General features: G+C 32.6%; 1 protein-coding gene across 1 annotated transcript in view; it reads right to left on the bottom strand.

Moving 5' to 3' along the window:
* Nucleotides 1–4: 4 nt before the first annotated feature.
* The window catches only part of LOC106473951 (UPF0553 protein C9orf64 homolog), a gene marked incomplete at its 3' end in the record, with an annotated part of 27,948 nt that continues 13,494 nt past the window's right edge, over nucleotides 5–14,458 (bottom strand). Inside the window, exons 4-6 of the mRNA XM_022402336.1 lie at nucleotides 9,546–9,695; nucleotides 7,178–7,301; nucleotides 5–15 (exon numbers count right to left, since the gene is read on the bottom strand). Of these exons, the coding sequence (XP_022258044.1) occupies nucleotides 5–15; nucleotides 7,178–7,301; nucleotides 9,546–9,695 (285 nt within the window). The remainder of the gene's footprint in view (nucleotides 16–7,177; nucleotides 7,302–9,545; nucleotides 9,696–14,458) is intronic.

Consider the following 14,458-nt stretch of genomic DNA (forward strand, 5'->3'; position numbering starts at 1 on the left):
CATCTTGGATCACCCCTGTTTTGAAAATGAGTTTCTTAAAGTATGAAACATAACTTTGAAATTTTTCTATTTTTTTTTCATTAGCATCAGTATCATTCATTAAATATCACGTATTCCTTTTTGCATATCTTTTGAAGAGTAATTTTATCTCCAACAACAAAAGAAGTATTCAATTAACTTCAACACAATGCAGAACTATAACCTTTTTTTCCTTTCCTGCCAAGTAGTTATGAACCAGGTGTGTTCATTTATCAAGTGATCCTTCTTAACCTCCTCTCGGCTTGGAAAATGTTTTTAGAAATACTATGTGAAAAAAACAACAACTTAAAAGCCAGGGAAATGAATAAGCCCCCAAAAAAATCTTCTAAGTCAGAGATGTGATAACACTACATGAAGTGTAGGTCTTCTTGCCTATAGCAAAAATTAGTAATCTTGTGGAAATCTGTATGATCAAACCCATGGAATGCTATCAATTGTATTTTCATGTTGTTATAGGTTTTTGGTATGGTTTTCTTGGCACTTGTGTATAATGTTAAAATAATATAGAAATAAATAAATCACACACAACATTAAAATAAATACACAATTAAAAACATTTTTAATTCAGGCCAACCTATGACCTCCAAAATTTTTGACTACATGTTTCATCATGATGTGAAATTTTCAAAACAGATTGATTTGAATTAAACATGTTTTTCATTGTATATATTTAACATTATGTGTTATTTATGTAATAGGCTGTGTTCTACTTGAAGTGTATGATCCATTTTTATGTACAACAGTTTAAGATAAACAAAGTAACTTACAATTTCTGAAAGAGAAGATGTGATAGGTTAGTGTAGCAAGAAGGGTCTGATTTTCCATTTTATGGCTCTGTAACCAAATAAGATTGAAGGCTATAAAAATTAGGCTATACCTGAGCAACGACAATATTATAATTTCATACTTTTTGGAGGGAAGGTAAATTTAGAGATGATCCTGGAGATAAAATGTCAAAATCCTCATATTAGGAGAAATTCAGGTATTTTTTTTGTTTTATATTGCCTGATATATTAAGAACTTAACTCATATAATGTTAAAATCTGTATTATTAGGTAATCTTTTTAAGTCAAGTTTATTCTTATACTATGAGAAGAAAATAGATTAATTAAATTTTGAATGTAACTCAGAAAAACCTCCTGACATGCACAGAAAATAATGCCCATAGTGAGAGAGTTAATTGATTAGCAAGTAACATTAATCACCCTCTATCTCCTCATGGCCTACTCTATGGGATGAGAATATGACAATGAGCAATCTAAACATGACTGGTGCATGTTTTAGACTACCTGGTTATGTTCATTAACTTGAATATTACAGTCAGATCACCTCTAATGTTTCACTCAGCCTTAGCTATTTCCACTACTTCACAACCAGTTTTTCAAACTGCAAAATGGCTAATACAATATCACTCTTCTGGGATATTACAATATTTGTGATCTTTGTTATCAAACTTTCGGTATTATTGTCTTTTTTTTTTTTAAAACACTATTATCATGCACAGTTCAGGTTGAAATGTTGTAACATACTCTACAAATTCAATTCTCTCAAGCAACTCATTATAAAATCTGATCTATGCTGCTGTGAAAAGTACTGTCTCTTCAGTATCCTTGCTAAAAGTAATTCATCTAAAACCACATCTATTACGGTAAACAATGTCTGTTAAAAAAAATCACCCTTTGGTATGATATCTGCTAACCCACAATTTCTATAAAGTCTTGTCACTGTTATATACAATTTTCTGACTGATTTTTCAAGGTTTTCACTTTGGCAATCATATGTAATTTTAACAGCTTTCTTAAAATCTTTTCCTTTGCACAAAAAAAAAATTCTGGAAATTCAAATAATTAGCAGCCGATCTTGTCAATCTACCAAAACCTGATCCAAAAGCTGTAGAAAAGTTTTTTGCATAAGGTCAAGTTTTTTTTGTACCTCTTCTCCTCTCTTTCAATTTTATTTTTGGCAGCTGAATTTCTATAGCAATTGCAATGCACTGCACTACTTTTTTTTAGGAGATCCTTCTTTTTAGCCCTTCCAGTCTTTATGACACACTAACAAAATTAGAATTCCAAACTCAAATCTATTTTTCACACTGAGTAGAAATGTTTCGTATGTACAAACATCTCTTGGTTTCCTCAGTTTGTTGTTCCTTTTTAACTCTCATCATTTTACACAGAGATCAAAATCACTTGCCTTTCTTTTGGCATGTACCTCACTCATCTCACTGATGAGTCCAAAAGTCCATAATATTAATAACTAATTATGAAAGCAAAATTCAAATGAAACAAGATAAAAAATGGTTCATTTACAGATCTCAACTGAATCCTTGTTTGTGAACTAAAAGTTCTTAACCATTAGTGACTTTTACAAGATTTGTTTAACAAAAATACGGGTGTTACTAGGAATGTATGTGTTTCCTGCCATTATGGTGCACTGAGATGGGATGAGCCCTCTCCTCAGGGAAGGACTTTGAGGTAAAAATGATATGGATATTTGACTATCATGATGGATTACACTAGGGCAAGGCTTGATCAAAATTTATGTAAGAGTCAAAGAGATATAACAAATTGTTGATCTTTTAGTAAGGTTGATGCAGGCCAAACCCAACACAAATCAAGGTTTTAGACCAACAAAACATTTTTATGCCTAGGCTATGCTGTGTTGAAAACCATCTACTTAACACTTTTGCAATAGGTTTGTGTATTTTACTTGACCTCGTAACCATGAAGGTATATGTACTATAGCTCTGAAAGTACGTAATGAAACTTCATGAAATTTGATAAGGTTTCAGTAAACATTACAATTTTTAGTCAAGTATTTTTACAAAGATTTGTTTATAAATATAAGGAGTCAGAATGCTGACTACTCCAAGTGCAAAGTAATTTTCATCTTAAAATTAAAAATATTCTTATATCTCTGAAAATTTTCAAATTTCATTTGCAAAATCTCTAACACGTCCTATATAAATATCAAACCTTTTTCAGAAAATTTTTATCTACCATAACTCTATATAGAGTCAGTCAATTTAAACAATCTCATAACCACTATATAAAATTAGGAAATAAACTTGAAATACCCAATTTTATTTCTAGAATGATTGACAACCACAATTATTTATCCCAAATAGCTTAAATCTCGTAACAGTGTAAATCTATTCATACTTAATTTTATTGTTTTATTGGCCTTTGAATGGTGTCAATAATCCCACCATGAAAGTTGTAAATCACTTAAATATATTGCTCACATTACTATATCAAAGTATGTAACGTACAAGCTGCTTTCAAGCATACTTCGTGAAGAATGTTTACTATTATTTTTTTCATTATCTTACTTAATCTAACATAGTAAGTATCTTTTAACATTTTAGTTACTTTTATACTAACAAATAAAGAATACACATGAAAAATAGACATATAGTACTATCTGGGTCTTTGTTTTTGCTGTCAACTGTAGACAAAACTTAGGCCTTCTTTTTATACTAATGGTACTACTACACTAGATAATTTGTTAATTAATTAAATACACCTAAGAACACATAATAATAACACAAAAAGTTAGCATTTTCCTACACTTAAAATGTCTTTCCGATAGATACTTACCTCTACTCACAAACTAGCTTTTCTCTGGACTAGCATTGCCCTCTATTGGCATAAATTTTTAATGCATGCCACAAGCCTTACACCTACCACTTCTGCATATCCACATGCAAATGATCATGCAGCAGCTCTTCACCAATAAAAGCACAACACCATAACAAGCACCCTCTTCACATCTGCACTCGTTAATCAGTTTGAGATTGTTCAGAAGACCTACACCATATATATCATTGGAAATGGGGAGGCTGGGTGGGAAATGTGAGAGGAGGTAAGAATCTATCAGAAATACATTTTAAGTGTAGGAAAATGCTAATTTCTTACCTCCTCTCACAAAATAGCTAGAATACCACATTTGGTAGAGAAGACAAGCTTCCATACCAAAGTCAGTCTCCACTTGTGTGCATTTCCAACACAACCACCACCAGATCCACCAGGAACCAAAATCCAGCAGACGGTTGGAAGGTGGAAAGTTCCAGCACCTGTCCAAAACCTGAGAGCAATGGGTATGATACTTCCAGTCCATGGTATAGGAGGATATTTGGCTGTACACAAGTGGGAAAACATGCTGCATCCAGCTACAACCAACACCATATCTGCTGGGAACTGACATCCATCAGATGGTAGGAAGAGGGACTGCAAACCTGGAGTACATCCCCAGTCCAAAACCTGGTGGCAGTGGGCATTTGTCCTACAGTCAGCAGTAAGAGGAGGGATACCGGCCAGCATACATGTGAGGACTTACTTAGCTGGACCATCCCCAACCGACACCGAACCCACTGGGAATGTACATCTGGAGGATGTATATATATGTTTGTGGCATGGCAGAGTGCTTCAACCAAAACCTGGCAGCGTCTGAAAATGTATATCAGGTTTAAGTTAGGAAGGGCATCACACCATCTACACACGATACTTATCGCGATTGGGCCATCTCCAACCAAAACCAGACCCACTAGGAATGTACATCCAGAGGATGGTAGGAAGGAGGAATGCCATGGTAGGAAAACAAAATAGGTCAGATATATAAACAGGAATACGGTGTAGAGTTACAACAAAAATCTGGCGGCATCTGGAATTGTACATCACGTCTGCTGTAGGAAGTACAATATGCCAGGAAAACATGCAGAATGCCACTGTCCTACTATCAACTGAGTGGTATGATACATCACTCAGGAGGTCCAGCCTGCATGGTCCACCATCTCAGCAGATAGGAACTGGTAAGTGGTAAGGACTCCCATACTTCACTAGAAGAAGTGGGGAAGCGTATTGGAGGACTGCATCACCGAAGAGAGTGCAATGGGTGACCGTAATACCCTATTGTGAAAAGCAAAGCTACCATGTCAATCAACCAAAACCTGGTGATATCTGGAATTTTACATCAGGGTCCACGGTAGGAAGGGCTACAACGTAATTGACATCAAGCATGGTCATAGGATGGACAGTGCAGATTTAAATAAAAAAGTATACCTAGTCAATCATCACTTGCCATAGACTAGGATCCACAATACATTAGCAAAAATCCCCTGAAAATGTAAGAAAAGTTTGAAAAAAAAAAAAAAGCAACTTTTCTCGACACCAAAACATAAAAATTTAAATTAGTTAAAAAAAAAACTAAGTCAGTAGTATAATGCAAAACGTTGACAAATCTGTGAGCAAAAACCAGCATGTCTGTACGTACTACTGCCAATTATGAAGTGATAATAAGTTCAGACGTGAAGAGGTCACTGGTTACAATAGGAGTGGTGTTGCGCTCCTATTGGTGGAGAGCTGCTGTATGTGGATATGCAAAAGCCAGAGGTTGAAGACTAGTGGCATGCATTGAAAGTTTGTGCCAGAAGAGGGCGGTGCTAGTTGAGAAAAGCTATTTTGTGAGAACAGGTAAGATATCACATCGGAAAACAATGTCCTATGACTATCAGAATTTTCTGGCTTTTTAATGATGCAATAACAGCTAAGATCGTTGATGTAATTTCCGTGTAAACATATTTGAAACTGAATGAAAAAATAGACAATACCCTGTACAGAAAGCAATGCAATATAGAAAATCTTTTGATAGATTAAAACCTTGGCTTTCTATTGGTTATAAATAATATAGTAAAATGCACCAGAGAGAACTGTTAATAACTTGTGAAAAAGAGGATGTGACAAGTGTGTCTGATTTTTCTAGTTAATGACTCTGTAAACAAATAAGATTTGAGGCTATAAAAATTATGTTTTGCCTGAGTAATATCTATATTATAATAAATAATTTACATTAAATTCTGTACTTCTTGGAGGGGTGGTAAATAAATTAGAAAAGAGGGAAGACCTAGAGAGCAAATGTCACAATTCTCAAACTAGGGGAGATTGGGGAATTTGTATCATATTTCCTTATAAAATTAAGACGCAAATTTATATAATATTAAAATTTGATTTATTAACTATGTTTTGATGCCAAGTTTATTTGTATATATTGATAATAAAGTAGTTAATCAAATTTTGAAAGTTACTCTGAAAAAAGGTTGTGACATGTGCACTATGACCTACCCAAAGTGAGGTTTTAACTCAAATCTTTGCTTACATCTACTTGGGTAGGAAAACATGGAACTGAATTATTTTCTTCATTTGTTTAAGTAGCCCAGTAAAATCTCATACATTTACCACTCATATAAGCATCTGATTAGTGATATAACTACAGAAACTTTCCTTCAACCAGAAGCATGTGTTCCTTAGACAACTTGTCACCCATAAGCAGCATTTCTGGGAGTGATTTCTTATATCGTGACTTAAAATGTTAAATGATGTTCCACAACCAGCATTTTCTGACTCCTGAAGTCTAAGCTGCATTTCCTGTTACTTTATGGCATTAAGTTCAGAAATGTTGGGTGAAACTATCTGACAAAATGTTTTACAAATTACTATCTTAAAAGGGTTGATGGAAATCAAATGAAATCTTACTTTGATCTTGATAATGAAGCTTCAGTCATTAGAATATGGTTTCTAAAAGTTTGGTAGTATAAAAATTACCATCAATAAACATAAAAAATGTCAGTCATTTTAAGTCCCAGATGGCAGCCATATGAAGACCAATATTATGGACATTTTTAAATTCAGGATGACAACTAAGATAAACTTTGACCCTAAAAATGGGAGTACAGCCTTCAGAACAAAGTTTGTCGGGGTTTAGAAGTCAAAATATAATACAAGTTGTAAAAGAAAGCCATTTTGAAATTCAAGATGACAGCCATCATGGTGGTAAAAAAACATTCAGTGTTTTTTGTTTTTTTTTGCTGGAGTTATTAGAATATGTATTAAAAATTAATAATATTGTACAATAAATACATATGAGTCTCAATCTTGTTACAATCTAATGGCAATTTTTAGGAAGAAAATTATATTAATTTGTATTTTCAAGATGTTACATTTAATTTCAATATTAAATCATAAGTTACATAATATTAATGACTTTCTGTACAGAACATATTTTCTAGATAAGATAAGGAATATACCAATGGTTTCATCCAAAATAAGTAAGTATGGATATTATTCTTGCTAGTCCTTCTTACCTCTAGTTCCCATAAAATCTGCTTCATCTCGAAATGAAGGAAAGTTTTCAATTATCAGTTTCAAAAGTTTCTGAGCACTTTCCTCACACTGATTAATACAATTAACAAAAGAGCCTCCAAACCTCTGTAAAATAAGAAGAATGCATACAGTGCATACAGTTAGGACAAGAGAATATTTTATCAATCTTTCCATTTTATGGGGCTAATTCTTCCATGCCATTACAGATTGTAAATTTCAACACTATGGTAATGCTTCACTGATCTCTATTGACAATTGAATGAGCCAGGGTGAGAATACTTATCATTATTTAGAATTCCAATATACTTGTACAAAGAGCATGTCATAAGGGTTCTACTTGAATGAACATACTGATCAAATTTAGGGTATGAATTAACTGTCATGGTATCCCATGCAGTGTCTTAACTATATAGAAAGAAGCTAGCAAGGAGTGAGCATATGGTATCAGTATATGCTAGAAGAAATCAATTTAATAGCACTCCACAAATAAACCTTGATTAAAACAGTGTTTAACACTATATATTAAGTTTTGTTGTCATGCCACCAAAAAGCGTAGAGAATTCTTAGTAGAGCAGAGAGTTCCAATAAATGCTTTACATGATGCTGGTTAGACTCTCAGACACAATTACTGCACACTTGAAGTGCTCCCCAAATACTATCAAGTACACCCTAGATCGTGAGACTGAGATAGGCAAATTTGAAAACAGGAAAGGAAAATGCAGAACATCTAAACTCAATGATACTGATGTTAGGTATCTTCATTTATGCAGCCTTCGGGACAGAAGGAAGACTGCCACTGATCTCAAGCATAAGATAAACGACCATGTACCAAATGACAGAAAAGTGTCCAGATCTGCAGTATCAAAAAGACTCAAAGAGAATGGAATATTTGGTCGTGTAGCAGTTAAAAAATCTTTACTTCGATCTCCAACTATTGTCAAGAGACTGTAATTTGCTAAAACGAACAAAAACTGGACTGTTGGTTATTGGAAAAGGGTGTTATGGACAGATGAGTCCAAATTTGAAATATTTGGTTTAAAGCATAGGTTGTATGTCCGGTGGAAGAAAGGTGATAGATAGTTACCTCAATGCATAGCACCTACATGAAACATGGGGGAGGCAGTGTGATGGTTTTGGGGTGTTTTTCTGCTAAGGCGACAGGAGATGTTTGGAAAATAGATACAATAATGGACCAGCGCAAGTACCATCAGATACTGATCCATCATGGTATACCCATAAAAATGAGAAAAGAAATATAATGAAAAGTAAATTTTTTGGCAACAAGATGCAAACCATACACTCTTGGATTCACAACAGTCCAGCACACTAACCACAGTCAATAAAGGCTCAGGAAATAGACGCTAATACTGTAGGAAAGGGCAAAATGTAAATGGCTATCAAATCCCAAAACACAAGAAAATGGCTATATTATGGGGTTTTATGATCGCTCTGAAGTACACCCAAACAGATGATAGCTGCTTTTTTGTATAGATAATGTATTACAACTACAAACCTCAAAACCTGACAAATATGTCACCAACAAAATCATCTCTTCATATATTGAAATTCATCTTGTCATTATCACAAATCAACATTCTAATTGCTGCTATTATATACTATATTTTTGATATAAACCCATTTTCTTACTTTCTTTAAAGCAATGCACCTCTTTGTTGCAATTAATTATCAGTAATTCTCTTGCTACTGTAGGTGAAAAAAACAGGCCTCTAATGTCATTAACATAATCCTGTCAAATACACAATACAATTAATATTAGTTAAAATTAAACTAAAATCCACACTTTTCTAGAACTCTGATGCAAAGACTGTGATACTAATTTTGACATTTTCACATGCCTTCCTTGATTGAACAGTGTGTCACAAAGAAAGTGCTGAAAACAGCATCCAAGTCTTTATGTCACAGTTAAAAAGTGTGTATTTTAGTTTAACTCATTTCCTAGTTCTTCTTATAGTAAATATAAATCTTCATTATTATATCCACCATAAAACTGTTACTGCAATAAACTTAATTAGTTGTTAACCATAAAACTGTTACTGCAATAAACTTAATTAGTTGTTAATCATAAAACTGTTACTGCAATAAACTTAATTAGTTGTTAACCATAAAACTGTTACTGCAATAAACTTAACAACTAATTAAGTTTATTGCAGTAACAGTTTTATGGTTAACAACTAATTAATCATAAAAGTGTTTCTATATTTCTGTCATAAATTCACCAATGTTTCTGCAAACATAAAAACAGCCTATTGTTGTCTGTAGAAGTAACCATCTTCTTTTCAATATTACTTTTTACCTTTTAATAAAACTAATTATTTATCCTTTACCAACCTTAATCAATACTTTGCCAACTTCATGTGCTACTTGAAGTCTTTTTTCAAGCAAAGGCATTTCAATCTCTGTATCTGATCGGAAAATATATTTTAACTGTTCCTCTGTCATAATACTGTAATACTTGGGATCACACAGTGGTATACCTTCCTGGAAGGAAAAAAAGTAAATACTGGAAATTGGTAACAATAATCAACTAAAACATTTGAAACCTTTATTATTCATTAGAATAATGAATCTTTGTTCTAAAAAAAACGTTTTTACAACCAACACTCCCATTTTATTCCTCAGTAGAAATGATTTTTGTAAAACCTGAGCTTTTACAGGCTAGTATTTCCATAGACACATTCACAAAATGACCCCTACTTCCCTCAATATCTTTAACAGTAACAGCAGTGATTGAGGTCTAAAACCCTTGACCTTACAATCTCATGTAAAAAAAAATCATTTAAGAGTTATTATTTAGTGATTTAATATTTAATGATTATTTAGTTTTCATAAAAAGTGTGTGAAAAGTTAATTATTTGAAAAGCAATAGTTAGGACAAGTTTCATTACGTAACTCTGTATGAGTCATGCTGTGAATGTAGTTTAATTGTTGTTCTAGGCATTTGTAATACTGTTGACATCATATTACTCAAAGCTTCTAAGTTCTCATTTTGTTTGATATTGTTCTTACTAGAGGACTAAGTATTTCTAGATTTTTCTGTAACGTGTGATAAATATGTGCAGATACAGAAGTTAAAGTAAGTTAAAGAAAGTAAAAGTGAAAAAAGTGAAAACAGTTTAGCCATAAAGAGTGTATAGTGGTGACTTTTAAAGTGTTATTATCACAGATTGTATTGTAAGAAACAGAGTAAAGAAGAAGAATTTGTCTTGTCAATTGGGTTCTGAAGTAACTCAACCAGCCCATGTGGATTTTTTGACATAAAAGAGAATTATCTGCAGATACAACTGTGGTAACCCACATAATAACGTAAGTGAATTTATCACTGATTCTATTGTGATAAAAGAGTAGAGAAGAAATAATTTCTCTTGTCATTTGGTTTCTAAAGTAATTGAACCAGTCTATGTGGACTTTTAACATAAAAGAGAATTATTTAAAGCTCTAGATTCAAATGTGGTAACCAATAGTGTAATGATTTTTTTTTACATATGTTTGACTTGTTTTGACTACATTATTTTAAAACAAGTGGATTTTATGCTTATTGTTGAAATTATCGCTAATAAGTCAGATTGTAAAGAGTCTGGCCCCCCATAAAACTGATACAGATTAAAACTCTCTTTCTATTGGTTATAAATGATATAATACATATAAATATCAGAGAGAATTCTTGGCAATTTGTGAAAAACACGATGAAACAAGTGGACATGGCAACTGGTTCTGATTTTCTACTTTCTGTCTCCATAAGCAAAGATTGAAGGCGAAAAAAATTACACTTTGCCTTAGTAATATCTGTATTATAATGAACAATTTACATCGAACTCCACACTTCAGAGAGGGGTGATAAATTAGAGAATTAAGAAGACCTAAACAAATATCATGCATGGAGTGTTGAGGATTTATTTAAATATTTCTTTTTAAAATTAAGAAATTAAATCACATATAATATCAAGATTGGATTTATTAACTATGTTTTTATACCAAGATTATTTGTATACATTGATAAAGTAGTTTAATCAAAGTTTTAATGTAACTCTGTAAAGGTTGTGACATGTGCACTTTGACCTACCTGTAGCAAAAAGGTTAAATAAATTCTCAATCTTCACTTTTTATTATCACATGACACTTTTTCAATCTGCCCATTTTAGACATACTACAAACCTCTATCTAATCTTCTAAGTTTTAATAAGATTCACACTTCAGATTTTTTCCAAATTAAATATATCAACTTTTTGTCTCTAATCTTCTTTAGTAATTTAGTTTTATTTAGTATTTTGTTATTTGGTGGTTACAATATTAGTCAAATTTACTGAGGCCAATACAGTTAGTGTTAGGACAGAGAAATAACAGATAAAATATGATGTTTTATTGAAAGAAACTTCTGATATTCATTTAGGAGGTTCTAGAGGTTATGCAAATGAAACTTATTATTATCACATGACACTTTTTCAATCTGCCCATTTTAGACATTCTACAAAACTCTATCTAATCTTCTAAGTTTTAATAAGATTCACACTTCAGATTTTTTCCAAATTAAATATACCGACTTTTTGTCTCAAATTTTGTAAATTCAGAATTATAGCAAGGGTCAATTTTAATGGTCATCAGGGGGCAACCTAATATCCTATCGGTCACCTGCAGATAGTGGCCTGAGTTATCCTTTGGACAATTTCAAAAAATCTTTTTTGTGTAAGCTCTTTAGCAAGGCTTAAACTATATATGGTCAAGTGCATGTCATAACCTTTTACAAAGTTACATTTAAAATTAAGTTAAACAACTATATTACCAATGTATGTTAACTGACTTGGCATCAAAACATAATTTATTATATAAGCTTTAATTTCTTAATTCAAAGGGAAATATCTAAAAAAATTGTACAATATTCATTCTTGAGTGTCACATGCTTCTCTACATTCTAAATTGTCCATTTTAAAATGTTCTTTACACCCCTAAAATGACCTTCAGAGTTTAAAATAACACACATACTGGTAGGTTAGACTTTGCTAAGACACAATTAATTCTTAAAACATCCAATCTTATTATTTTATTGAGATAAAAATGAGAAAGTTGACCCCGCTTGCCACACCCTCATGTCATAAACACCTTTTTCACCAAGTTTCAATAATTCTCTCTTTCTGTACTATTTACAATCAACAGAAATATATTTGAAAATTTTGAAATTCATTATAAAGCTAGATGTTCTTCCGATATTATAAGAGCTATTTTTGCAAAAATATTTTCTTCTGGCCTTAAATGAGATTATACTGTCCAGCAAAAAAAATTGTTATAAGTTATAGGTTAGTTTGAAAGTCAATAAAATTATAATAGTTATAAGACATTGTCTTCTTTGTGTATATTATTATTTTGTGTTCTAAGTTGTATATTTTAAATTAATAAAAATCCAGTAATGTACTAACCCAAATTCCTCCAAAAATAGGGTTAATTTTTGTCGAGACTTTGAGACTTCAACAACAAAAACATACAAGAGCCACACTTAAGCACTAAACCTTTCTTTATGACATATATATTCTTTATTTATTATTATAAAAATAATTAAAATGTAAAAATTAAAAACTTATTAGCTTAGATAAAAAAATTTAAGGAAAAAATATTAAATAAAATATTTGACAGCACAATCAAACAGGAGCATGTCACAAGTTTAACACTGTTGCAATTTGATCGTGTGCTTGTAAGTTGAAGTTGTGTTTACATAAAGCTAAATTAGTATGATATTAATCTATGGGGCGATAAAGTAATAAATCTAAATGACTGGGAGAATTGAGTTGTTTTAACTTTGGGTGTAAAAAGTAATAAAGTGATTGTCTGTTACAATGTATAGTCATTCTAAAAAGAAAAGTTATAATTTTTGTATACTGAAAATGTACTTCCATGGGGGTAGGATGAGGGATCCTAATTGAAGGGGTGAACTGCAATTTTGACGTCTCACTCCCATTTGTTTTTATGTTTCATATTGGAAGATATCACGTCATTTACACCTGCAAAACACCACCATCCAACTCTTAACTAAATGATTTTATAATCATTTCTATATTTTGTTTGTATTTCATTAACCCATTCAGGAGGATGCCTCCATAATCCACCACCCAAGTGGCATGGAAGTGGAAAGTGGTAAGGACTCTCAAACCCACTAGCAGAAAATGGGGGTAAAACGCAGTGGAGAGTCCAGAGGAATGACAATACCTGAGACAGTACAATGGGTGACCATGAAATCCTATTTTTTAAAAGCAGACCATATCAATTGAGGACTAGGATTGGGAATAGGAATAAGGGCTTGTCATGGTTCTGACTGCAACAAACGAGCTACCAAAGAGGAAAGGGTAGTGTGTTGATGCACAGACTCCACGTAATTTCAAAGTGTCAGGTACATGCTCGAAAACATACTACCGAAGAAAAGGGATCATATGTAAGTCCCTTAGATAAGTAAGCAGCACACAAACCTGGGACAAGGCCATATCACGACCCAACAACAGAGAAACCAAGTGTGTAAAACAAGAGCCGAAGACAACAAATGAGCCAACATGGAAGTAATAAGAGAGAGGCTATCCCTTGAAAAACCCTCAGGATCTCAGTAGGGATGGTAAATAAATACTGTAGAAGTAAAGTAAGGATAAGATGAAGTTGTTAAAACTGAGCATTAGTTGAATGCACAGGAAAATCAGGGACCACCTCACACACAGGTAAAATAGATCCCTATTGCTGAGAGTCGGGAAATGGACAATCAGCTTGATGGTAAGTTTCAAGTTGTGTAAACAGGAAACGTTGTTTTTAATTAATTATAATTTCAAACTAATATTCTTTTCTATACCTGAGAACCTTTTTTTTGCCAGATCAAAGTTTTGTCAAGTATCACCCACTTTCTCAGGACAGGAGTTTGAAAATTCATGGCAATAGTGAGAGCCATGTCCATGCTGTTCAGGTCACACTGAGAATGACTTCTTTCAAAAGAGCAGTGAGAATTATGAATTTCAAAGCTTTCAGCAGCAAACAGATTATTCTGTTCATGATCTACCATGCCTTTATCAAATATTGTTAGCCTTTCGTTGAGCATATCTGGCTATGCAGTCTTGATGAGAAAAAAAAAGGACTAGACATAAAGGCAATGTAAGAGACAGACACAAATTGTAGAAAATTTAAAGTTATTGTTACATATCTGCTTGTTTGTTTGTTTCTGGTAGAAATTATTTCCGAGGATCTTCAGCAATACAAGTTCTTTCTTGATTAAACCAGTT

Source organism: Limulus polyphemus, unplaced genomic scaffold (assembly GCF_000517525.1).
Source record: "Limulus polyphemus unplaced genomic scaffold, Limulus_polyphemus-2.1.2 Scaffold6668, whole genome shotgun sequence".
NCBI classification, from domain to species: Eukaryota; Metazoa; Arthropoda; class Merostomata; order Xiphosura; family Limulidae; genus Limulus; species Limulus polyphemus.